General features: G+C 28.9%; 1 protein-coding gene across 1 annotated transcript in view; it reads left to right on the top strand.

The window, feature by feature from the left end:
- The window catches only part of LOC136973394 (repetitive organellar protein-like), a 31,503-nt gene extending 7,231 nt beyond the window's left edge, over positions 1-24,272 (top strand). The window contains exons 3-11 of the mRNA XM_067268116.1: positions 8,577-8,649; positions 8,809-8,886; positions 9,613-9,666; positions 9,838-9,921; positions 15,509-16,487; positions 18,509-19,389; positions 19,493-19,550; positions 19,633-20,364; positions 24,196-24,272. Coding sequence (XP_067124217.1) covers positions 8,577-8,649; positions 8,809-8,886; positions 9,613-9,666; positions 9,838-9,921; positions 15,509-16,487; positions 18,509-19,389; positions 19,493-19,550; positions 19,633-20,364; positions 24,196-24,272 — 3,016 coding nt within the window. The remainder of the gene's footprint in view (positions 1-8,576; positions 8,650-8,808; positions 8,887-9,612; positions 9,667-9,837; positions 9,922-15,508; positions 16,488-18,508; positions 19,390-19,492; positions 19,551-19,632; positions 20,365-24,195) is intronic.
- The last annotated feature ends 3,461 nt before the right edge of the window (positions 24,273-27,733 follow it).

The raw sequence follows: 27,733 nt of genomic DNA, 5'->3' as shown, positions 1-27,733 counted from the left end.
CATCTCATTCACTAAATTTAGTTGTAAATGATGCTGCCAAAGTAACAGTTAATTTTTTAACATTGTACACTTGTTTTTGTACATCCCCTTATAGATGGGACATACTAAATCGTAATATCACTAGTTTAACATTGAAATCTGTAAGTAATACAAGATGAGAGAGCAGAATAAATATATCAAATATTTTAATAGATTTTTTAAACTCCTGTCAACTATATAGAACTATCATAAAAACGTACCAGTAAACTCCTATTGGTTGGGTTAAGTTATAAATCTACTCAAGATTCACATAGCAACGTAGGAGGTAGCCTTACACCATTCAGATGAAAGCTGTCCCGTATTCGACAATACACCGCTTAAATTCCGCCATTGATATTCGAATATACAATAGCAATCTTATCGTTTTTTTTTTTCACATGTAGTATAGAAATTTGTAATAAGATACAATAATGCGGTTATAATAAAAATATCAATTTTAATTAATTCAAAGTACGTTAAAATATGAAAATAATCGCACAATATGTATTTATATTTTAGAAAATACAAAAGAAGGACGGCAGGCCACGAAAACCCTCAGAGAGCAAAATGAAAAAATTTTAAATAATACTTAACTGTTATTCATTAGCATTTAAATTTTAAACTGCTGAAAAATGAACAGTAAGGAATTTGTTTTGAGTTCAATACAGAAATTAAGTCCTTCCGATTCGGTTCATTTCAATTTATAGAACACTTTCGAAAATAATATTGATTTTCTTCTGTTTGTAAATAACGTACGAAATCAATTAATTGGAATGCAAATATAATAGAATTAAATAAAGATAAAACAAATAAAGCCAATGAAAATTAAATAAAAAAGTTAAGTTTTTATGTTGTAAGCTTTGCTTTATTATATTATTTAAAATATTTATATTAAAATTAATATTAAAGGCCTGATACCTTTAACCGGATATTTTATTCTTAATATAAAGAAAATAAAATTAAGCAAATAAATAAACTATGTACAGAGCTAATGAAGAGTGAATAAGTGGTTCGGTCCAAAAACAGAGAGTGGCTACGGTCATGGTCCTATAGTTTCCATTATAAGATTTCATTCTCGATTCTTATTTAATTATTTCAACTAGATAAGAAAATCGAAAATTGCCAGTAACAAAACGGTGGCCGGAAAACCGATGCAAGTGTCATTAAATACGAGGAGTGTGTTTCTCGGAAAGAACAATCTGGCCCAGGGGCTCTGTCTGGCAGAAAACAAAAGCAATACCTTGGGGACATTTTCTTTTGAAGGAAAAGTTTATTAGTTTGTTCTGACATGTTTCGCGCCAGCAGGTGATTTGCAATTAGTAATTGTAATCGGGACAGCAAAAAGGAAGTAGTTAAACCCGTTCCTACAGCTTTGATCTGGCTTATAATATAATTCTCTCATAGCTAACATTCTAAAAGTCATAGGTTAATTTAATAAGAACATTTGGAAATAATGGAGAATTCCACAAGACAGAATATATAACTAATCCAAATTTAAGGAAAGAGATTTAAAAATTATCTATAAAAAAAAAAAAAAAATATCGAGTAGTAACCACAAAATAATGAATAAAAATTTTTAAAAATGGAGAGAAATAACCAAAAATACATAAAAATTGAACAGAATAGTGTTTATCACAAATAACTTTTAAAATTACTAATAGTGCTGTAGAAATTTAAACAGAATTGAACTAAATTGTCATTTTACTGTTTTCTATTTCTTAAGGGCTTATTACACAAATAAATGCTGAGTAATACTAAACAGTAAAATAAGAATTTAATAAGTGGACTAGAAGCTGATTAAGAATAAATTAGGTAATTGTTATTATTATTATTTAAATTTATAATTATGTGTAATAGATCAGACTTGGCCAAAAACTATATTTAAAAAATTAAATGAAGACGTATATAATATTTATGATCTTTAACATTTTATCGAAATTCTAATCTGGAAAAATTAAAATTTTACTAGTATTTTTTAAGTATTTATAATCGTGTGAATCGTTAAATTTTACAATTATTAATTTTTTCTAATTTACAAGGAAAAAAAACTTTGATAAAATGGATTTACATTATTGTTTAAAGAGGTATTAATTACCTAATCAATAAAATATATTATTAATTTAAATGATAAAGCATTTTAGATTATGAATTATAAAAACAACTTTAAAATAAAAGGATGTTATAAGATCACAACATCCTTTTGTTGATATGAAAAAAAATATATATATAATGCGAATTTCTTCTAATTTTAGATTCATTCTGCCTTACGTTTCTACACTAAATCCTATGAATCAGTTAGTCTGAAACCCGTTATAGATAAGAAAAATTTTCTTTGTGTGAATATCATTAAAGGCTCAAATAACTAATGAATAAATGATTCGAATATTCATTTGTGTTTAGATTATATGATATTAAAAATCGTTTTTAATAGAAATAAAACTTAATATATGTTTCTAATTCAATAAATTTAGTTTATAAATAACATACTTAAACGTTAACTAAACATTCTAAATCAGGTTCTCAAAGTGGGGCGTTGGGGTCAGGGGTTGGGGGCGTTGGGTATAACTTTATGGAACAAAGGGGCGGTGGATCGAAAAATTTGAGAACCAGTTCTAAATAGTTGCCCAGGGTTCTTTACTGTTGATCACGTGCTAGCGTTCTTCCGGCATAACCGAGTAGTAACCAATCGGATGAAAGAGTTTTCGAAGCGCCATCTATAACGATATTACGATAAACGCACGTGGTTGTGAGTGCGTGTTTGTACAGTACGAGGAGCATGGTCGTGCGGACTGCTGCATGGTGCATAGTGTACGTGGTTTGTATTTTAACTAAACAACTGATCAATTTTGAATATATCAATCGGGAAATCGATAAATCTGTAATGATACATAATGTAAGTAGGTTATATTTACTTTTTTTTTGTTGCTATTATTTAAAATATTGTATATTTTTTTTAACGTAAACTTGGCCACGTGTACTGTACGTTTTCTAAGCCTAAGATATTAATTTATAACGTCATTTGTTTTATTTTTCTTTGTGATTTTGAAATTTTAAAAGTAAGTTTATTATTATATTGTTGAGACAGAGCTTTTTTTATTGTTTGTAACGGTTTCGTAAAGGGCAAAATGTAAATTATTTCATCTTGATATAGTGTGGTAATATGTCATATTTTTAAATAACTTAAGGCTAAGAATAATATAAATATCTTTAAAACCATAATACATAACTTCTGATTTAAACGGAGTTATGTCTATATATCTGTTTATCTAAGGTGCTCTACAAAAGTATAGAACCGCTGCATATTTACTATACGAAGGTTAGCTACCTTCGTATAGTAAATTAGTTAGGGTAGCTACCTTTCTTAGTATTCGGGATTTATAACCAATTTCGGCAAATTGTTTTCCACATTATTAATTCTATATTATTGCGATATAGGAAACATAGTTTCCTTGATCGGTGTCTCAAGGGAGTTCCAAGCGGTGACAATTGCTTGTTTTAAGTGTTCAACGTCAGCGTACTCACGATTTTGGTCATAAATTCGGCCAACCAAAATCCCCAGACGTTGTCCATAGGGTTATAATTAGGAGAACGAATTGGCCAATCTAGAAGTTCAGTCCGTTCAAAACCAGTTTCGTATCTCGTAACACAAGGATAGATGCGTTGTCCTGTTTTTTTTTTTTTTTTAACTCTTTCCGCCCTGTGGGCACTAAGAGGGCCTCTTTTAGTAGGCCCATTATGGGTTCGGCCAGGCCCACAATGGGGCGACCGGGTGGTGAGGGACGGGGCCCGACATATCCGAACGGACCACCCCCCGAAAAATTCCTGGGAATTTTTCGACCCGTTCGGATTCGATCCCGGGTCCCCCAGAGCGGCAGGCACCTTGACCGCTCGGCCATCCGGCCGCTGCGTTGTCCTGTTAGAAAATAAGAGGAATTCTTCTGAATGTACGTTTGTATGGTAGCAATTTGTTCCCCAGAACTGTTCTCGACACTGTTCATGCAACTGGTAACGAATACCAAATCCAATTTTCCCAAAGCAGAAAAAGCACTCCAAATCATAATACTCCTACTACCGAAGTTCTTTCGCGAAAAGTACTTGGGGGTTTTTTCGTAAATCACGCCAGTAGAACGCTAATCCATCTGCTTTATCCAAATTAAAGTTTTTTTTTTATCCGAAAAGATTACCTAAACGACGATAAGTCTGAACGAAATAAAAAACTTATCTTCCATTGAGTGGCGTATTTTTCCTAGTAAAATCGAGTCGGGCAGCTTTGTGCTCAGGTTTAAGAGCAGGGGCACTTCTCATTCGAGACCGAACAATGTTGTAGTTCTATAAGTATTAGATATTAATGGTGCGGTTTGTTTATATTGTTTAAATATCAATTTTTTTTAAAAAAAAACTTTTCTTTTCTTAAAAATTAATTGATTTAACTTCACAGTTAGTTTAACCGTTGTTATTTTGTCTGTACCGCATTTTATCAGAGACAAAGACTTTTGGGTTTTATTCTCATCATTCTTTATTCCACTATGCATTTCGGGTGCAATCTTTTTCGTCTATTTCGCGCCCCTCGTGCGGTTATTATGCGGTACAGACAAAATAACAACGGTTAAACTAACTGTGAAGTTAAATCAATTAATTTTTAAGAAAAGTTTTTTTAAAAAGAAATTGATATTTAAACAATGTTGTAGTTGTTGTGTAAAACCTTTTGAACTGTTTCGGGATGTACTGTACTTGAATATCCAAATCGTCCACTTCTACGCTTTGGAGCATAATTTGCAGGATTTGACAAATAATAACTGAACTAGCTTTTTCGAACGCTTGATGCTGTCTGTTACTGCCCGATGACTTAGCCAGTACTTCTGAAAGCTACAATTTGTCCTTTCTCAAAGTCTGTTAAATGGGTACCAAGAGGCATGACGAAAAAAATACTTTCACACTTCAAAGTTGCGATAAAGATGGCGATTCTATACTTATGTGGCAGTATGTAAATTGACTTCATCGCCAATCCGCAGTTAACCACGATGTTTGTTTAGTTATGGCAACGCAACATTTTTGGACGATCTGCCTAGGGGGTGCCTTTTGGGAGGTCTTTTTAAGGGACACTGGCCCCTATTTAGGCGTTACAGACGTGGAGAAAACCCGAAAAACTCCACGTGGCCAGCCTGTCCGAGCGAGGCGCGAACTCACGTCCGAATTCCCAGCGTTCAGGGAACGAAGACCGCTTGGCTACTGGTGGAATTAATGCCACGAATTAGAAGCTCAAGTTTCCTAAAATTACGTTTTTTATAAGTTAGGTGCTGAATTACGCGTAAAAAATTATTTTTATCTATCAGTGCATGTTCTGGCCTCAAAAGACCAATTTTTAAAGTGGTTTTATACGTTTGTGGAGCACCTTATATATATATATAGAAGTTTATGCTAACTTTTCATTTCCGACTTGTGTATATAACACAACACGAGAATTGGAATCATGTCATATTTGACTCTTCAAGTTTTTTGCAAACATCCACGTTTTGATACCCTTGAACCCAAAAAAGGCAAAAAATGGGGAAAAATTCCGGCGTATGTGCGTTAGCATTTATTTCGCTTAATATATCAGGATGGGGTAAAAATTTAGAAACGGAATTAGCCGTGGAAGTTTGTGCGTAAGAAACATTGATGCTTTTAAAATTTAGTAGTCAAAGGTAAAGGGGGGGCTCTTACGTCATATTTCTAGTGGAATCGGACTTATTGACAAATTTACACGTTATTAGAATTTAAACTTTTATAAAAGTCATCCCGCAAAATTAAGCTTTTTGCCATTTTTATAATAATAAATATGACATTTTATTTAAAATTATTATTAACAGATGGCGCCACATAGAATTGTATAACTTTTTCGGAAAACAAATTTAAAAGTCGTTGGATTTTTTTAAAATTTTCTTTTTAATCAATGTATACAATACTTGGCAATACAGTCCTAATAAGTCAGAAACAAAAAGCAAAATTGCTTGCTTTAAGAAACTGACAATATTTATTATAAAGCATTTTCAGGTCATCTTCAGCACAATGCTGGGCAGATTTTAATTAAACTACTCACATCTGAAAAGACCACTGTAAATGCACTCAGTTCATTTCCTACATACAAATAATAATATCATTGCAAACTTCTGGTAAAATTTCATTAATCTTCCATATTTCCTCAACACACTTTTTTCCCTTTTAACTATCAACTCTGCTAGCATCCCAACTATCAGAGAACTTATTCGCTTGTGTCTGTAAATATAGGAGGTGTATGAGTCGACCAAAATGGCTGCCACAAACGGTATAGCGTGCCTGACAACATAAGACAGTTATTGTGTATTGTCTTTTTAATAACTTTTCTCTCTGTAGTCAAAACATTTTATCCACATTTGTGTCCGACATTAATAATCCTAGTTGATTTCGTAGTTGTTTAAGTCATGATGATCATATTTTGTAACATTTTAGAATATGTGGGTGATTGAAAAAGATGTCTTATAGAAGGAGAGGAAATGCTAAAACTGATAAGTTCACATCTATCCAGCTCTTTCTCAGCAAATAATTCACTTCAGTTTCACCAACACCTAATTTTTCTGAGCTTAAAATTCTTTTATTTTTACAAACGTTTTCAACCTATCTAATATAGGCCATCATCTGGTTTAATATTATAGCCTAAATGTTCCAAAGTGGAATGTACCATTTTTGACTATTTTACATATTTAAAATTCAAAAAAATAAATTAACTTTAAAAAAATTGAAAGAAGTGTGTATATTAAATAAATAAACAAATAAAACATAGAAAACAAAGCTAACTATAAAGAAACACGGTTTAAGGGTTTTTAAGTCCCATTCTTTTTCCTATTATATATTTCCACACTGTTGGAAGTGCATTAGCATCCCTAGCATTTAGGCAACAGTTTTTCATTTTACTTTTATAAATTTCCACCTTTCCCATCTCCAACGCAATGAATGGAGAGTGCACCGTTTTGATGACTTTAGCTCTTCCCATTTTACAATCGCCCCTTCAGTCTGCACCATGATTGCTAATATTGTGTTGTGTCGTTTGTCAACGTTGTAGCTAATGCTCTGCTCTTTTTCTTATAAAGACTTGAGAATGATCTATAAAAGAGCACCCAATATCTATAGTTTGCTATGGAATGATAAAGACAGTGCAAAAAAGGAAGAGAAAGCTGGGGTATATAAAATTTCATTTAAAAATCAACAGTTAGGAATTGAAAAAGATTATGTGGGTGTGACAAGAAGAAACATCTGCGAGAACATAACACAACACGAGAATTGGAATCATGTAGAATGCCACAACAGATACAATGTTGACAAACAACACAACACAATATTAGCAATTATGGCGCAGACTGAAGGGGCGATTGTAAAATGGGAAGAGCTAAAGTCATCAAAACGGTGCACTCTCCATTCATTGCGTTGGAGATGGGAAAGGTGGAAATTTATAAAAGTAAAATGAAAAACTGTTGCCTAAATGCTAGGGATGCTAATGCACTTCCAACAGTGTGGAAATATATAATAGGAAAAAGAATGGGACTTAAAAACCCTTAAACCGTGTTTCTTTATAGTTAGCTTTGTTTTCTATGTTTTATTTGTTTATTTATTTAATATACACACTTCTTTCAATTTTTTTAAAGTTAAATTATTTTTTGAGATTTTAAATATGTAAAATATTCGAAAATGGTACGTTTCATTTTGGAACATTTATAATATTAAACCTGACGATGGCCTATATTAGATAGGTTGAACACTTTCTAATTCTAACGGATCACAGACTTTATACCCATAGCAGTCGCGATTATGTAGTTTGTGCTAATATCGCTAGGTGTCAGATCTATTGTTGGCACTTGGTACTTCTCTCCTCTGCTAACAGACCTACCATCAAACTAAAAATAGGCTCCATATGACTACATAGATCCTATCTGTCAGATCCAGAAACACATTCCTCTAGCATCTTACCTCATTGTCACTAGTTTTCTTTTAGATGAATTGCTGGTTTGTAAGGATGAAAGAAAAAAATAAATAAAATTGACTTTAAAAAACTGCAATGCTCATGTTCACAATACATACTAATAAAAAAAATATGTTTACAGATTGTGTATGTTACATGCTAAGATAATTTTAAAAACTATGAAACTGGCAGGGGTTTTTGCTTAACTTTCCTAGGCCCTGTTCAGCAATGCCATATATCTGTATACCCACATCTCTAGTCTCATCCCTTGGTGGAATTCTAAGATTTTTATTTTTTCTGAATATATCATTTCATAAACAGGGTGCAGCCTATACATTTATAAATACAGTAGTTAGAAATGATTTTAGCATTGCTACATAACTAGACTTAGGAAGAATTCTGTAATACTGAACATGACTCAGCATTCAAACATTTATGGTTCAGTTTGAACTACAAATTTGATATTTTATTTGATTTATTAATTTTTTTGAATTATTCTTATTATTCATATTCTAAAATTTACCATAATTATTATTATTATTACTATTATTAAAGTAGCCATTTTTTCACATTATATTCTTTCTAGGATATCTTCTCAGGATCTAAGTATGGTGGAATTGCCATGCTTAAATCTGCAGGAAACAGATTTCAATGAACCGGTAAGAAAAATGACATAAAATAAGATTATCCATTAATAAATAATTGAAATATAAATAAAACATAAACAAACTCCCATTTATTTAGTGTGTAGAAAAAAAATGTAACAGTTATTTAATATTTAATTCAGAATTACTTATGGTTGTTTTCCTTTTTTCTAGCTTGATCCTGATAATGTTCTAGAAGAATTCAATAGTTTCACTGAATTCAATTTGGATGATCTTGTTGATTTAAGTTCGGTATGATTTTTTTTTAATACTAATTTTTAAAATAGGTTTAGAAATTTATTTAACATATAATAGAGTTTATTTATAGAAAAATAAAAATCATTTTAATAAATTTATGAATAAAACAAATTTATTGTAACTTCTCTTGATTTAATGTTTAAAAATTATTAAAATAGGTGGATGCATCTTAAGTTGTATATAAATTAATGACTTTAATCAACTAATTTATATATACAAAAGCATGCTGTACCTATCTATTTGAAAACTCAATAAATGATGTATTAATTTCAACAATCATCTTAATTTTTTGAATGCTCATCAAAGAAAATTTTTTAGAAAATAATACAGTTTACTTTTTATACATAAATATCTAGAAACCTGATAAATTTGTAAAGCCAATTACATTTAATTAATTATGAAATAATTTGTCAATAGAGAGAAACATTAGGCACCATCTTTTATCAAATTTAATAATTATAAATTAATATTGTAAATAATATTCTAAATTCTAATATCATATTTTGAGAATGAATCTAAATTGCTTTCGAAGGCTTAAGTTGATTAAATTTAATTAAGTTACTTTCAGGCTATAATATATGCAGTATATATATATACTAAAAATATTTACTTTCTTTTTAACTAATAATTGTGCATATTACTTTTCTTATTGTTATGAATTGTTATCTTACTTCCTTACTGATTTTATTGATATGTAATATTATTTTTTTTTTTTTTTAGTTTTCAGATGTCAATCTTGATTTGAATAATAATAATGTTGATTCAAGTAATCAGGTAAATAGATTAAAAGGATCAATATAAAAAATCTCTTTAATGTTTAGTAACGTAACATATTTCAAGTTTTCATTGTACAATATAGTAATGTGTATCACAGATTGAAAATATTTCAAAACAAATGCTTTTTTTTTCTGTCAAAATGCTTATCAGTTAATTTTTTTCTTTTAGAATGAAATTTATAGAGATGTTGGAATTCCAACAGACTGTGAAATCTCTAGCATAGGAAGTGATGAGATAAATGAATTAGATTTGGTAAGAATTTTTAAAAATATTGGACATATAGAATGCCACATGCTAGCATAACCAAGATATTTCCTTATGTAATTTTTGACTTAAACAATATCTTTAAAATGTTTATCATTTGAGAATATAAATTTAAAATATGATGATGAAAGAAGATAAATGGTAGCAAACACAATATTACTGTTTTCAACTTTATTTTTTTAATTAGAAAAATGTTTACATAAAGTCCTCACTGGACATCACTTTGTTATAATGTCATTGAGGGAAGATACAAGGACATTTGTAATTATTTATAGTTATCATTGTTGAATTTTCTTTATAAACAGTAAGTTTGATTCTATGAGGTGAAAATAAATGCTGGAGGTTGTAAACAAGGTCCAATTAGAATAGTATTAACCAAATTATAGCTTGAATATGTCATTTAACCTATGGTAAAATTGGTTTTGTTATATATTGTTTTGTTTAACATCACAGATTTCAAGTCTGTTGATGGTAAGCAAGGACTTGCTATATATCATCTGTTTAATGTAAAAATGGAAACAGTTTTATTAAGAATTACATAATAAGGGAACAAAGATACAAACTCAATCTAATGTCAATATTCTTAGTCAAACAAACATTAGAATTTATTAAATAAAATATATTTTCAACAGATACAAAATATGTCTTCAGGAATGGTTTTTGTATATCAGAAATGGACAACTTCAGTTTCTTTACATCACAAGCATAATAAACTGCTTTTATTTGTCACTTAAACACCAAAGAAACTGAATTAGCTATATGTTTTATCCAGGGAAATTTTATAACAGGCTAATAAATATGGCCAATTATAGTTAGTTACATTTGTAATGCCAAAGTATATTCGTATTATGACATATTACTGTTTAATGGCATTAACAATCATGTTTCATTTTTAAGTAATTTTCTGACAAAGACATTTTCTCTATAGTCTGTATTGTAGGTATCAAGCAGGAGTGTTACATTTTTTTGAGCCTGTAATTTTATTAAATCTTGATTTTTAAAATACTTCTGGTTTAGAGTAAACAGATGACAAGAAATCATTTTCTAGTTAGAGAAACAAATTTTAAAATTAGAAATGTTAACATTGTATGAAACTTTGCCTATTTTTGTCATAATAATCTAAGGGTTCGATGCATAAAACTGTTATCATGTGTGCAGTTTTACCAACAAATAATTCATATTTTTACCAATTGTTTAATTAGTGATGGTTTTCACTTGAATGAAAAGAATTCAATTATTTTATTTTAAAAATTATTAGAAATACAGTAGAGCGTCGTTTATCCCAAAGCTGGTCAACCGAAATGCCGGTTAACTGAAAGTTTTCCAGTCAGACTGTGTTGTGCTGAATCAAACATTTTTGATACTAGATTAACTTCTAAAGTATAATTTTTTTGTTTTTATATTTTTCAATATATTCAATTTGTTTGTACAAAATAAAGAAATAATTTTTAACGATACAATAGCCTCGATTATTATTATAAAAATTTTCGTTAGGCTTAAATCGACGAAAATTCAACATGAAGCGATGCACAACGGAGAAAGATTTCAACATCAGATAGGTTAATATATTTTTTCGTACATAATCAGTTATCCGAACAACCCCAGTCCCCAATTGATTTGGATAAACAACACTCTATTGTATGTCAAATGATTCACTTGCAAAAAACTTACCCATAAAGTTACAAAATCACTTGGTTTATGATCAAAATTTATACCAAACATTTAAATTCCTTTCTTAAAAATTTCTTTTAGTCCACAAAAGCAGATTTTTGTTCCATTGGAAAGACAAGAAAAAAGAAACTGCAGTATACAGCTATGCAGTTTCTTGTGTGCTATAAAAAATGGTTAATTGAATGGATTATTTAAACTGTGTCTTGATTTACTTTAAATAATTCTGCAATATGAATATGTATAGACAAATAAACTCACAATTGGAGTTTCAGTGCTACTATCAAAAACCTTTAATTTCTCCAACAAATTAACTTCTCCTAACTAACATTTTCGACTGCCTTCGTCAGTCATTTTCAGGTTTATCGAACCTCAACTGAATGGAATTCCTTTAAGAACTTCACATGGAATGGCTTGATCTAAAATCTCTTTAATGTTTAGTAATATAACAACTCTTGAGTTTTTATTATATAATATGGTAGTGGAAGAGGATAATGTAGTGTTTTGAGACAAGACCTCACTATCAACAAGTATGCCAAATCATTGAAATATGCAAGCAAGGATTATGAGCAATTACTCAAACTATAGAGATGCTGAAGAGCTTGCAAATATATGGAAGATGCTACATCAATAGCTAATTGGCTCCCTAATAGGGGCTGTCCAGATGCATTTTTATTTCCATATATGTGCCTGTAATTGCATCATTGCCAGGTACTCTTAAACTATGCACATGCAGTTCTTTGGATATTCTAATACTAAATTGAATAATATATTCAAATGGTAGAATAAGCTGTTCCACATGTTCTTGAAGGAATTCAATTTGGTTAATGGTCAATAAATTTAAAGATGGCTGATAAAGGCAGCTGAAAATGTTTGTTGTTAGAGGAGTTAATTTGCTGGAGAGATTAATGGTTTGTGATAGTAGTTTGCTTTTATATTTTATAACAAATTTTTTTATAATGATCAGTAATTATAATTATAAAAAATATAATTACAAATAAAACTGTTATTGTAGAAATAAATAAATTATTGTTTTTTAATATTTTTAATTGCTAATCTTTGTTTTGCATTTTACAAAACATTTAAATCTTTGTTTTAAAATAAACTTCTTAATTCCATATGATATACTTACCTAGAGGCTTTAATTTTATTAAACTATAAAAAGAGATTTTTTATTCCTTACTGAATGTACAAAATTATTAAATCCAGTAATAAACAATAGTAATGTTTAAATCCAAACGGATGACATACCCCAATTTTATTTATCAAACTTGTTTTGTTATGATTGAGGTAGAGCATTAGCAAAGCTTCTATGTGGCTTATAGAATTGTTTGTTTGTTTTTGAAATCTGATTGATCAATTTTGATCAAATTTTGCCATTTTCCATTAATTGTTATGAGGAATCAAAAAATGTAATAAGAAATGGAGGTCCATGACTTTGTTTTTGAGATATAAGGTTATAGCATGTCAAAGCAATATCACACAAATTACGTGACTTTGTTAGGGGGTGTCCATGGTCACTACCATGTCTTCCATGGACTTATAGAATTGAGTTCATTCTCAAAATTTGATGGGCTGATTTTGATAAAACTTTGCATTTTCCATTAATTGTGATGAGGAATCCAAAACTAACAAGCAACTATTTATTGTGACATCTTCACAGTGCCAGGCTGCAATTTTTAATCAAATTTTAAATTTATTTAACCATTAAGGTTCGAAAACGTTTGTAGTTACTTGGTTTAGAGTGATGATATGTGCACCGGTAAAAGGCTTTTAGATACGTGAAACTGTACTGTTCTCTGGTGTAGAGATTCTAACATCTTTCGAATAATTTATTTAATTTAAAATATATGCTTTCACCTGAAATTAGTAGTATCTTGCCCTTGTATATCATACTTTTCCTGTGAATAATAGTCATGATAATTATATATCTAACTCCTTTCAGGAGAAAATTTGGAATTGAAATAACTGACTTTTGGAATTGAAATTTGGAATTAAACTAACTGAAATGTGACTTTTGATGCAAATCAGAAGATAGTATACAGTTAATTGGGGCTTCCTGCCCTTAAGCTATCCATATCTTGTCTTTTATCTATCTAATTCCATTCTTGAGATTAAGGAAGGACAAACAGACAGATGGGTGACAGTGGGAATTTATAGGTCTACAAGTTTTTCAAATTGCAACCCAATAAGGGTCCATTTAAATGGACCTTTATTATTTAGGGGTTTGACTTTGTTTTCAATATACAGTGGGATCAAAGTGACAATGCCACCTGATGTGATTGAGCACTCCTAATGAAATTTAGGAGTCAAAAGTAAAAACAGCATTGCATGCACCTAACAGAAAATAAGCATGAAAATGAACAATATAATACAATACAATACAAGAACAAAGCAATTGCCACCGATTGCTTTGTTGTTGTGTTTTGTTCATTTCTTGTTTGTGTTGATTTCCTCTGTCCACAAGAATATGGATTGTCTCTTCTTATCTAGCAGGTGAGGATCTCCTCTTCTGTGGCTAGCAGGTATAAGGATCAAAAAAGTTTTTCACCATCTATAAGTCTGCCTTATAGAGAATCAGATGGGCATCAACTATTATTTGGTCAGTCAGAGGACATTGAACTCTAACTTTCTCCCATCCAACAGATGGGAAAATCAGTTTATTAGGCAGATTTAGGCACTTTTGTGGTGACAAGTGCAATGTTTGTCTGTCTACAACTGTCAGGTGCAAGGATTACTTCTTCTGTACCTAATAAGTTCAAGGATTGCTTCTTTCTTTCTGGCTTTGTCTCAATTCTATTACGATACAACAAAGTTATGCAATGTCCTAGTAAACGAACATTATGATTTTAAACTATGTCATTGAATCTTAATATATTGGATCCAAAGTGAAGACAACCAAACAATTAAAGTAGCACTAACCTTTATCATCAGTTATTATATGTTAACTTTCAAAATGTTTTTTGCCTTTTTTTAATGCCATCATCAGTGAGTTTTCAAGTGATATGTTTGAACTTTCACTGATGATGGTCTTAAAAACTGAAAATGGTTTGAAGTTAACATGTATGAACTGAAGGTAAAGATTAGTGCTACCTTTAATTTTAATATTTAAAGAAATAATAAAAATATAAGTTGTTCTTAATGTGCATATATACACATGTCTATATACATACAATCATGCCAATTTATATGGGCTTGTGTGACTTAGGCCTTTCCAATAATTTGGGCTCACAAGATAATTCACTTCTTTGCATGATAGCATACTTCAACAATAACTTTTAGTAAAACAAAAGTGCACAAATTACATGTACGTTTTAATTTGTGAAGTGCTTTACAGTGAAAATTTAAAACTGCTAACTATTATCACTAAAACACCCTAATATTTTGATATTAGATAATTATATTTAACTTAATTTAAGCAAATGTATAATATTAACATAGAATCTTATTGATTTGTATTTGTTTCTTTCAAATTTTTACAGCCAGTTTAATCCCATTTTGATCTCATCTAAAATATTTAAAATTTGATACAAACACAAACATTTTATACATTTTATGAAAATGCATATATATATATATATATATATATATTACATATAAAATATAATGTAATATTTTATATAAATCTATATTTTGACAGAATTTAGAAAAGTTGCAAATGTTACTTACAATATTAATTCTCATAATTAAATTGTTTTAAAATTTTTCATTAAAAAATTGATATTTGTAAAGATTGTCTAGAAGTTAACTAGAATAATAATAAAGTATATAAGAAACTAATTAATTTTGATATTGTTAAAATATAAGTGTTTAAATGTGTATATTTTTTCTGTGCATTTATTATCATTAAATTTCTTAATGTTAGATACATTAATATATATAAATTATAAAATATTTTTTTCCACAGGATAATACAAAATTTAATTTGATAGATTATGTATGTAATGGTAATGATGATGATGATGATGATCAATCAAGTATAACTGACTTCATGGAGGAATTTCTAAAAAACAATGAACAGATATCGAAAAGTGAATATTTAAATGGTAATGGTAAAAGGAAATATACTTTACATGGAAGTGACTCTCAATTGACTTCTCAATCTAACATAACATTAAATGCATTAAACAGTGTTGAAAATATAAATTATTCATCTAAATATTCAGAATTGGCTTTAAGTTCATATATGAAAGATATGACATTGCATGAAAAAGAATCCAAAACTCTTCATAAACCCATCTATTCAAAAAGATTAGAAAATTTGGATATGAATGCTCTTCTACGTAAACGAATTGATGATTCATCAGATGAAGAAGTTGATGTTATTACAGTAGATGAAAAGCCAATCACTATTATACAAAATTTTAAGGTAACTATAAGGAATTTTTCCGTGAAGAAATTTGAAGATGAAAATAAATATTTAGGACCAACAATGAGCAAGTCAGCAAAAAAGAAAAGACAACGAAAACAGAAATCTAAAACAACCAACAAAGTAAAAAAACCACCTCGAGAATTTCTTGCTAGACCACAAATGAAAAGAAGACAAAATGGCAAAAAAGACAGTCGTCAACTTCAATCGAATGAAAGAAAAATATTGTCTCCAATTATATGCAATAAAAAAAAGGATCAAACAGAAAATATAATTACACAAAATATGTATAAAAGAAGTGAAAATCACAGGATTACAGACATGTGTAATACTTTCGAAGAAAAGCAAAATAAGCAAACTTGTATGACTGAGAAATCACACCAAAACAAAAATAAACAGCAAGAAGAAAAACATCAGGTTCAAGCTAATAATGTACAAAAACAAAGTATAAATGTAGCATCTAGTTCTCAACAAAATGAAGATAAATTGAAGTTATCTGACAAAAAGACAAATGGAGGTAATAATTTTAAAATTAATATACAAGTATCTCACATATAACATGGTACTTCAACACTATACTTCTGTTTTGTAACATGGTTGGAAAATTGAAGAAATCCCCCATACAAACAGTTCTTGGATTTGTTCTAACACAGTTTGAGAATTTGGGAAATCATTTGTACAAAATTTCATAACTTTTAAGTGCAGACTCCATTATTCAATATTTTTTTTATTCAAGTAATCATGTGTGTTGCCCATGGATTTTAGAATATTGAAATTTTTAATTTCTTCTGTTCCATTTGTCAGGTTTACTTTAATGAAAACTGATAGCAAAATTTTTTTCTTTCTTGTCATAGCTTTCCTGTCCTCGCATAGCTTTCCTTAGGTGTCTTCTCATTTCTTTCAGACTTTAATCTTTAGGACTGTTATTATGTTTTGTTTTTATAGATTATCTTTGTATTTAGTAGAGTTTATTTAAACATTTAGGTAAATGCTATTAAGCTTTTTTTTAACCTTAGGTAAGCAATCATTCATAAAATGACTAACGAAATACAGCACTATCTTGGTATTTGAACTATCCCAAAGTTGATAAATTTTTTATTTTAACACAGATTCTGGGAAAAAAGTCACTTGGTACTCAACTAAACAAACACTACCCACTAGAACAAATTTTTGATTAATAACATTTTTATTTTGTCATTCATAAAACTTTTTAATAATTTATTATTAAAATTTTCCTCCTTTTTTATAATAAAAATAAAAAATATGAAAATGTTGCTGATACTTTTGATCAAAATTAACAAAAGATCAGAGGATGTGGATATTTTGTAAAAAAAGTCTTTGTTTAATTGATATTAATATTAATGCATAATATATTGTGATTGTTAGTTAATTGATTGGAAATAAATTATTGATAGCTTTAATAAATATACTTCTCTTAGTAATGGAAAAGAATAGTACACTTTTGTTAACTCTTGAACCTAACCCTATGTTTTGCATTACTCCTTTGTTTCACATAGCATCGATTTGCATAACACAGCACTTTTGGAATTACCATGTTATATGATACCTGTACTTATTGTTATATTATGATTATCTTTTAAATTAAAATGCTAATTACATTATTATATTTAGAAAATTAATTATTTTAATATAATATGATTAAATTTTGATATAAATATCATAGTAAATTTTCAATTTTTTGATCAGTTAAATGGCTAATAGTGTACATAGAATAATCAGTTATATTCTTAAGAATAATATTCTTCTGTAAGAAATAATTACTCTTGCATTGATGTTATTATCTAATTTATTTAGTAATATGCAAAAATCAATTATATTTTGTCTTCATAAATAATTTTCATTCTATATGTAGAACTAAATGTCATTACTAGTTTTAGATCAAATTTGAAAGATAAAATAATAACTATTGGGTAATGAAATAAAAAATTTATTAATTAATTAAAAACATGAAGGCATAATCCATCAAATAGTCATTCTTTTTATTTGCTTTCATGTTCCAGAATACAGTTAATGATGACCATAACTTCATTGGTCTTCTATTTTTAAACCATGAGCAGCTTTCTTTGTAGGCTACTTTATCAAATAAGTAGTCTACAAAGAAAGCTCATGGTCATCATTAATTTCTGCTGGTGGTTGTCTTTTTTTTTACTTATCTTGCTTAGTAAAATCATTGGAATTGGGCTATACTGATGATGATAATTAAGTGATTTACAATGAGTGAATTCTATTTCATTATCTTGAAATTTTGAGATTCCCCAAAAAATTCAAAAGTTTTTCAAAAGTGTTTAATAATAATAATAATAAATATTATTGTTTTCCAAATAATTTTATTTATATTATCTAACCAGCAAATTGTTCATAAGAAATTGTTCTCTTATTTACTGTTTTATTTATAAATTTACTGAATTTATGAATTAGCATTAAACAAAAATAAAATATTTCTTACACAAATAACTTATTAATTTAATTATAAAATGAACTTGAGAACTAAATTATAATTATTTTATTTTTCTGTAGATATTTTATTACAGATTCCATCTAAACTTTGTGGAAAAGTACTACGATCAAAGAATCAAGGGAAAAGTCAGATAAATTCAACTGAAAATCTTGAAGGCAATGTTTCATCAAATATGACTGAGATAAAGGAACTAAGTGATGCTGACAAAATAAAGTGGGAAGAGCTTATAAAAAGTTGCCAATTGGGCAGTTCAAAACTTTTATTAGGTATTGATGAAACAAAACTAGATATATATCCAAGAACTTTCAAAAATAAAAAATTTGATATTACTAATTTAAATCAACCACATATTAAGAAGGAACTTGATAAAGTATTAAATCTGCAATTTTCTTCTGAACAAAACTGTAATAATAATTATAAACAAAAAGCTAGACTTTCATTAAAATCAAAAAGTGATAAAGAAAGGCTATTACATTCAATTGCTTTAGACCATAATTATGCTCGACCCTTCAAAGTTGGAATAGATTCTCAAATTAAAACAGAAAGCACTTTAACAAATAAAATTAAGTCTTCAGAAAAAACAAAAGATGAATCATCATCTGTGAATGCATTACCAAAAAATGAAAGTATAGAAAAAGAAAATATGTTCAAAGAAACAGGATTTCAAAATCACAATCAGAAAAACAGCCATCAGTTCTGTTCAAAGAAGTTAATTAATATTACAAACACTAATTTTGACGCAGTTTGTGAAGTAAAAGAAAATAAACTACAGAATTCTGTTACCAGAAATCTAAAACCATTGTATTTTCCATCTAAAGATGTTAATTCACAAGCACTTGTTTCCTTCAGTTTAAAAGGAGAACAAACTGTAGAAGTCTGTAAAAAAGATATGGATATAAAGGAAAGAGAAAAAGAAAAAGATAAGAATATGCTGAAAACTGTAAGTAGTATGCAACAATCTAATATTCAAAAACTTGTTGTTCATTGTATTTTAAAAGATTTACTAATTTTTGGTTTGTCTTTTCTCTAATTTCTCCAAACAGGAAGAAGACAATTATAAAACTGTTGCAGAAACAGTAACTAAAGATCCAACAACAATTAGTAGAGGATTTATTAAATCAGACAATGTTGATGTTAATAGGAATTTAAAACATCAGTCTCGATCTAAACATTATTCTTCAAGATCCCGATCAAGATCTCCTAGTCGGTCACATAAATCAAGATATAAACGTCATAAATCTTCACATTATTATTCTTATAAGAAGAGCATTTCAAGTTCTAGATCTTCAGATAGATCCCAATCAAGATCTCCTAGTCGGTCACATAAATCAAGATATAAACGTCATAAATCTTCACATTATTATTCTTATAAGAAGAGCATTTCAAGTTCTAGATCTTCAGATAGATCCCAATCAAGATCTCCTAGTCGGTCACATAAATCAAGATATAAACGTCATAAATCTTCACATTATTATTCTTATAAGAAGAGCATTTCAAGTTCTAGATCTTCAGATAGATCCCAATCAAGATCTCCTAGTCGGTCACATAAATCAAGATATAAACGTCATAAATCTTCACATTATTATTCTTATAAGAAGAGCATTTCAAGTTCTAGATCTTCAGATAGATCCCAATCAAGATCTCCTAGTCGGTCACATAAATCAAGATATAAACGTCATAAATCTTCACATTATTATTCTTATAAGAAGAGCATTTCAAGTTCTAGATCTTCAGATAGATCCCAATCAAGATCTCCTAGTCGGTCACATAAATCAAGATATAAACGTCATAAATCTTCACATTATTATTCTTATAAGAAGAGCATTTCAAGTTCTAGATCTACTTCAGATAGCTCCTCTGAAAATGATTCACACTATAATTATAAAACATCACATTCATCAAGGCATTCAAGGAGGTAATGCTTTAAAATTTTATTAAATTTAGTTTTTTCTATATTTGAAATCTAAATTATATAATACAATAAAATTTGTGTAAACAAGAATCACACCATGCCAAAACTTTTTCTGTCTTAAAGTTTTAGTAATTTTTTTAATCTTTAATGTAATTATGTGACATTTATCTTATATAGTTTAATTTTTTTAATAGTAAAATCACTTTTACATAAGTAAAATTTTATTAATAGCTTTCATCTAAATTAATCAAGTGATTCCAAATACAGATGAGAGTATGTGAATGCAGAATTGAGAACTATTCAAATCTAAAAAGTTAGTTATTAACACCCTACACTGGGTGAATTGGCAGCACTATGTTGCCTTATTCTTATTACTTTCAACAAATTACATTTGTTACTTGTTCTTGAAAACCCAGTAATACAAACAGTGTTCAGAACAAAAAGTAGTAATATAATAACAAAGTAAGCTTTCAGATTTTATCAAATGACAACATTCATGCATTACTAGGTTTATGAATAATAATTTTATTTCTCTGACAAAAACAATCCATGTGTTACAATTTAATTTTAATAGCATTTCAAACTAGTGTAAACCATGTATCACAATTAATTTTACCAATTCTATATTAAGATTATTCACATTTTATATGATTTTTTCCTTGAATCTCACTTTTTGATTGGCCCTGTATTCCCTTCCTTGCTTCCCAATTGGTCTCCCTTTTGTTTCTAGGTAAAACTTGAGACTTGTTTGGGTCATGAGAAAGGTCCATTTTGTGGTGTCTGTCTGATACCTTTTTATCAACTCTGACTGGATTTTGTTGATAGATTTATAAGTTGTGTGCTCATAATTCAGCCCGTTGTTTCTATTTTCTGTCAATTTTTGAATTTTAACAATTACATGTGATGTTTTCTTAACCATTTAATTTTTTCCTCTTTTTCAACCTTTCAACCTAGATCGACTGATTATGAGCACTCATGTCAGAGTTCCCTCTTCTCTGGCCGACCTTTCACTTGATCCGTTATGTCAGTTGTCTTTGCATTTGTTTTAACAACTAGTTTTCTTATCTCTCTCCCTCTTACATAACTAACCTAACCTTTGATCCAACCTGACAATAACGTTTTCACTTCCAATTAATTTGAAATTAAATTTTTGTTTTGACTCCTTTTATGGAACATCACATCTGTCTGTTTTTCATCTGCTAGGTGAATAAAATTTGCCTTTTAGTTTATTTTCTATCTCAAAGATTAATGTTCATTTATAATTTTCCTTGCCACACAGATGTTTAGATTCCTAAGCACAAACTGAGTGATTTACAATTACTTGTCAGTGCTTACATTTACCCATCTCAATGGGATAAACATAAATGTTTTTTTTTTTACCTCTACTAATACAGCCTGGTAGGGTATGTGGTATGTATGAAGGGTTCAGGTATAAAAGTTGGCACTATTTCCATTAGTACATTAAAATGTCTAGTAATAGCTGAACAGCAATGTATTTTAATTTAAATATTATATACAGTAAACTTGTTAACTATAATGTGCACTTTATTCTGATTAAAGTAAACAAAGCAGAATACTTCTTAAGACTAATAATTAAAAACAGTAGGATCAGTATACTTAATAAAATACTAAAAACAAAGATTATTCTTAGTTCTAAAGCAAGGAATTCTTAGTTCTTCTTTACAGGAAGATATGGATATAGAAATAAGACAACTCTTTAAAAAGATTTATGTTAAATGATTACCCTAGGAATACGCTCAAACCTGTTTTTGTGCAGTGGATAGGGACCGCATAAAAAAGTCTCACATAGAAAATAACTCAAAACCGTACGAAATAACTAGGAATTGCTTTTTTAACTCCTTGGGCCTTTTTCTGCAATCCCTAATGGGAAAAAAATCCTCTAAGAATTTTATTTTTTTATATTAATTAATTATTTCCACTTAAATACGAATCTAACATTAAAAAGTGAAAAATAATCGTTAAAAATGATTTTATTTGATAAATATAGCTGCAGGAAGTGTTGTTCTCTCTTTTAACAAGGCATGAAATTTCACACCTACAGTCTAAAGCTGGAGGGGAGCTCACTTACCGCATCTGTTCAAATATAACACAATATTTCTGATTTATTATGCTATTAAAATACGAGGGGACCGAAAAAAACATATGAGACAAAATTTTTACGGAAGTCATTTATGTTCCAATTTGATTGAAATTTTCATATACCGCACAAAAAAAATGCACAAAAATAGACCGCACAAAAACAGGTTTAAGTGTATTCTCAGTAAGTGGTATAATTTGTACTTGAATTATAGATTTCATGTTAAAAATGAAGTTACAAATATAATTTAATCACATAAGGAAATTTTACATAAGTTATTTGAAAAATATAAATCAATTTTTAAAGAATTTTCTATATGTATCAAAAAAAAAAAAAATCAAAAACAACAAGATGTCAAATATGATCAATTGTGTCTGGAGATCAACTTGGAACTGCGGGAGTTGTTTATAGATTATCATGTAGTACCTGTTCAAATCCAAATTTTTATATCGGAGAAACAGGAAGAAAGCTTGAAGTGAAGATAAAAGAACACAAAGCAGCTGCCAATTGAAACAGAAGGAATCAGCGTGGTTCTTACATTGTAATGAATTTAATTGAAATGTAAAAATACTATATAAAAAAGAAAATTGTATTGAAAGACGAATTATCGAGCATTTTTGCAACATTGCACATGCAAATGTCATAAATTTAAATACCGGGATGAATGTTGATGCATGCTGGGAGAAATTTACTTGACATAAAAGAGGTGCAGTGATCACTATTTTTGATGTATCTACTGATGAGGTTTACGAGTTAAACGAAATGCATTGGAATATATCAATTGTAAAGAAAAAAAAAATGGAATAAAAAAGCTGGCAATAATGAAAGTTCAGGAGATTTGTTTCATTATTAGTTTGTCTATTTAACTTTTATTTGTTCCTCGAAGTCGGATTAAGTCAAAATAGTTTTTACTTGTTTTAGAACTAAGAATAATCTTTGTTTTTAGTATTTTAATTCTTAAGACATTTAATTGTTCCATTTTCTCTAAACTTTCATTATAGTGCTACCATCTACACTCAAACCCTTCGTACCTGATTAGTACTGCTAAGATAATAAAGCCACTAGCTGTGCCTTCTTAAGTTGCAAAAAATTGTAAACAGTGAGAAATTAATACTAACAATTTACAATTATTACACTCAACCTTATAACTTAAACATATAAGTTATGATTTACCAAACAAAAACATCTGAGATGTAAAAAAAATTGCACCAAGTAAAAATTATGGCAATTTAGATGAGTTAAGTTTTTTTTCTTTAAAGATAACCTTAGCATTTCTTTACAAAATTCTTTTATTATTTATATGTGCAATTTATTTAAGTAAAAATTATTTTATATATTTTTTATTTCTATTATTTCTAAACATGAATCCATGGTAAATTTATAAAATATTTGAAAAAATTGATCTGGCATCAATTTTTCAGTGACCCCTCAAATATTTTTCACGACCCCCTTGGGCGTTGCGACCCCCACTTTGAGAATCACTGATCTAAATTATCAGTTTTTTACTTGGTGCAATTATTTACATTTCTGATGTTTTGGATATTCATTGTTTTTTTGGTTAAACAAATGTTATATTATTTTATCAAGGCTAAAGATAATGTTCAGTTAGTGGAAAAAATAAGTATCTGAAATTTTAATCTTTATAATTAAATTTTGTTTTAATTACAATAAATTTTTAATACTGCATTTGATTATTTTTGTTTATTTAAGACAATTGAGTTATTTTATTGTTTCAGGTATGAAAGGAATAATTATAACAAATGCAGGAAAAGTGAAAACAGTCAAGCAATTGTATGATTTCTATTTAGTCTAATGTTAAATCTATCTATATGGTAGAACTGTATTTGTAATTTACATTTTAGATGGAAAGGAGAGTAGTATATGTTGGAAATTTGCCAGATGATATTACTAGACGTCTACTTTACGATTATTTTAAAAAGTTTGGCAATATTTTAGATATTAAAATTATTCGTAAAAATGACAAGTAAGTAATGAAAACTGATTTGTTGCTTATTCTTTTTAAAACAATGTAAATAGATTGTATAAATATAATATTTTTTACTCAAATAAATTTCCTTTATTAATTATTATATACAGTTTTTTAGTAATAGTTATATTGGTAACAAATTTTTCTAAATATGTTGATTTATTTAATCATTCTACAGTTTCTGATACATAATATGCAGTGTAATAAATGCTTTTTTTAAAATTTAATTATATTTTTATTGAACTTGCTTGTCATACATTGCACCTTCTCTGTCATTCCTTCTTGCATGTATTCCATTAATATGAACCATTATAACTCCCATTTTGTCAAAACAAACAAAATCATTTGAGTGGCTAAGTCTCTTAACTGTTTGACATTCTAGCTCTTCTATTAACATAAACTCCATTAGAATTGTGTTACTTTTACAGATTTTGATTGATTTTTCCTATTTGACATTTCCCTGTTTGATATTGAATTAACAAAAACTAGATCATTGTTGTCATCACCACCATTCTCCCCTTCTAAACAATCAGTTTTTTGACAAGAGTATGTCTTGTTCATAAAATCGCAGTACCGTTACGGGTTACCAGCTTAGAGGTACGAAGGAGTACATGTCAGGAGTTGCAATTTGGCAGAGTATTAGGTGCCCAAATCATGCACGCATAAAAAACAGACATGTAGGTACTGTACTCGGGATCAAGAACGGAGTCAAAATAAAATACAAAATGGCAACTCTCTCTCTACAAACAGGCACTAGTGTGAGATTTCCACATTCATTGCTCATTGGGAAGTTGGAAATGCAAACATTGCATGTTTTTGAAAGTAGATGGCGCTAGTTGTTATAATGTCATATTAAAACTAACTTACAAACTAAAAAAATTTGTTTTTCATTTATTAATATATTTATTTTGTGCAAAATAAAAAAATAATTTCAGACAATACAATAGCCATGATTTTTTTTTCAAAACCGGGAAATTTCATTAGGCATCAACAAAAATTCAACCCGGGGCAACATGCGACAGAGAGAAATTTTGATATTGGGTAGGTTAATTTCACCGAAAATGCATTGTGGACAATCTCATAGTCGTGGCCTTTGCAGAGGCCAGCAAAGTTTGAACAATCACGCTCAAAACCAGCGATACCAAAAGATTGGAGAATGAGTAAGAGACTGGCTGTGAGTATCAAAGTGATCCCGTTTAGTATATGTCTCTGAGATATAGTAGTGTCCCAAATATGGCCTTGCTGTTTTACTTGTTTTAACTTGTTAGCAATAGCTTGAGAGATATGCATATAGAATGCAATATTTCTTTTACACTTAAATGTAAAAGAAGAGTGATGAGAAAAGTATTTAAATACTTTTCTCATCACTCTTCGTGATGAAGGGATACTTTTCTCATCACGTAAAACTATACATGATCCTATCTTTCCAACTTCTGGTGAAAATCTAGTTCAAAAATGTGTTAGTTTTGTTTTTCTTAATTAGAAAAGTCACACCTATTCATTCATCTAAACATTCACATTAGAGGGGTCCACAAACTTTTTTGATTGTCAATCCCCTTCAAGGATTCTTAACTTTTTCATTAAACCCCTCTATTCTCTTTTGCTAATGTAGTTAATAATAATAAAATAAATAATACTAGTTTACTAGATTTATTTAATCCACACACAATTTTTATGGAAGAGGTCTACTTAGTGTGTGAATTTACATCATCCTGAACTGTCATACATAAACCACTGAACTAATAATTTTTAATGAACTGCTTTCACTATCATTTTGGGAACCCTGCATTAAATGGTCTTACAAGGGGAGGGCACGACCTGGGAAATTCACTTTGAGATGAGACTTGGTATATAGGTAGTACTCCTTTAGGATGTTCAATCTTCAAAACAAGAAAGTGCAATGGCCAGCCAATTTTAAGAAAAAGGCCTTTAAAAATTAGAGCTCAGCTTATGTACTAATAAGTTTCGCTAGGTCAGCAGCTGCTGAGCAGCTCAGTTGACATCGTTCTTGGCTACCGCCAAGTCGTTCAGGGTTCAAATCTCGGTCTCGATTAGTATTTTTTTTTTCTTCCTAAAAATTTTTTTAAATAAGCATTTTGAATATATATAAATATTAAAATTTTATTATAATAAATAATTTCATTTAAAAAAAATGTTTAACACACATTAGATGTAATTTTAATTATAATAATACAAAATAATTAATAATAATAGTTATAAATAATTAGTTATGGAACAACAGTTTTCATTTATTATCCTATTGTATGAAATTTTTCAAAGGTTACTACTCTTATTAATTCTCACCACTTAAAAATAAAAAGTATAAAATATGTCTTTTATATTCATCCTTTACTTCCATTTTAACAAAAATAAACAACTAAAATGTTTCCAATTCATGCATTATATAAATGAGATCCAATTTAACACTTCAGTGTGAAAAGTATCACATTAGACTGACATTTTCAACAGCAAAACAAGATTTTTCTCAGGGTCATAAAAATGCACATGGACTTATGGACTGACCTGATATTTGGAGTGCCAGTTTACTTTTGGATTTCGAAGAGATCATAGTGTTTCGTAATATATCACACAATAATACAAATAGTTTCAATATTTTACAGTAAAATGTCTGTGAATGAAGATACTATCAGTTTACCAACAGTTGATGATGATGATTATTAATACACTTATTAATTATTTTGTATTATTATAATTAAAATGACATGTAATATGTGTTAAACATTTTTTTAAATGAAATTATTTATTATAATAAAATTTTAATATTTATATATATTCAAAATGCTTATTTTAAAAAATTTTTAGAAAGAAAAAAAAAATACTAATCGAGACCAAGATTTGAACCCTGAACGACTTGGTGGTAGCCAAGAACGATGTCAACTGAGCTGCTCAGCAGCTGCTGACCTAGCAAAACTTATTAGTACATAAGCTGAGCTCTAATTTTTAAAGGCCTTTTTCTTAAAATTGGCTGGCCATTGCACTTTCTTGTTTTGAGGATTGAACATCCTAAAGGAGTACTACCTATATACCAAGTCTCATCTCAAAGTGAATTTCCCAGGTCGTGCCCTCCCCTTGTTAGATGACAATTTTTGTTACACTTTAGCTTCCTAAGCTTCCTATTGTTTTTCATTTTTTTGATCCCAAGTTAATACTTTGCATTGTTCTGCATTCAATTTTATCTTCTTTATACTTGAAATATACTCATTCAGTTCCTGTTTGAGTAACATAGCATTTTTCCAGCACCTATGTGTGTTGTTGTTCAGTAATCA

The sequence above is a fragment of the Centruroides vittatus genome, unplaced genomic scaffold (assembly GCF_030686945.1).
Source record: "Centruroides vittatus isolate TY-2023 unplaced genomic scaffold, ASM3068694v2 contig_3168, whole genome shotgun sequence".
Classification (NCBI taxonomy): Eukaryota; Metazoa; Arthropoda; class Arachnida; order Scorpiones; family Buthidae; genus Centruroides; species Centruroides vittatus.
This window is presented reverse-complemented; position numbering and strand designations above follow the sequence as displayed.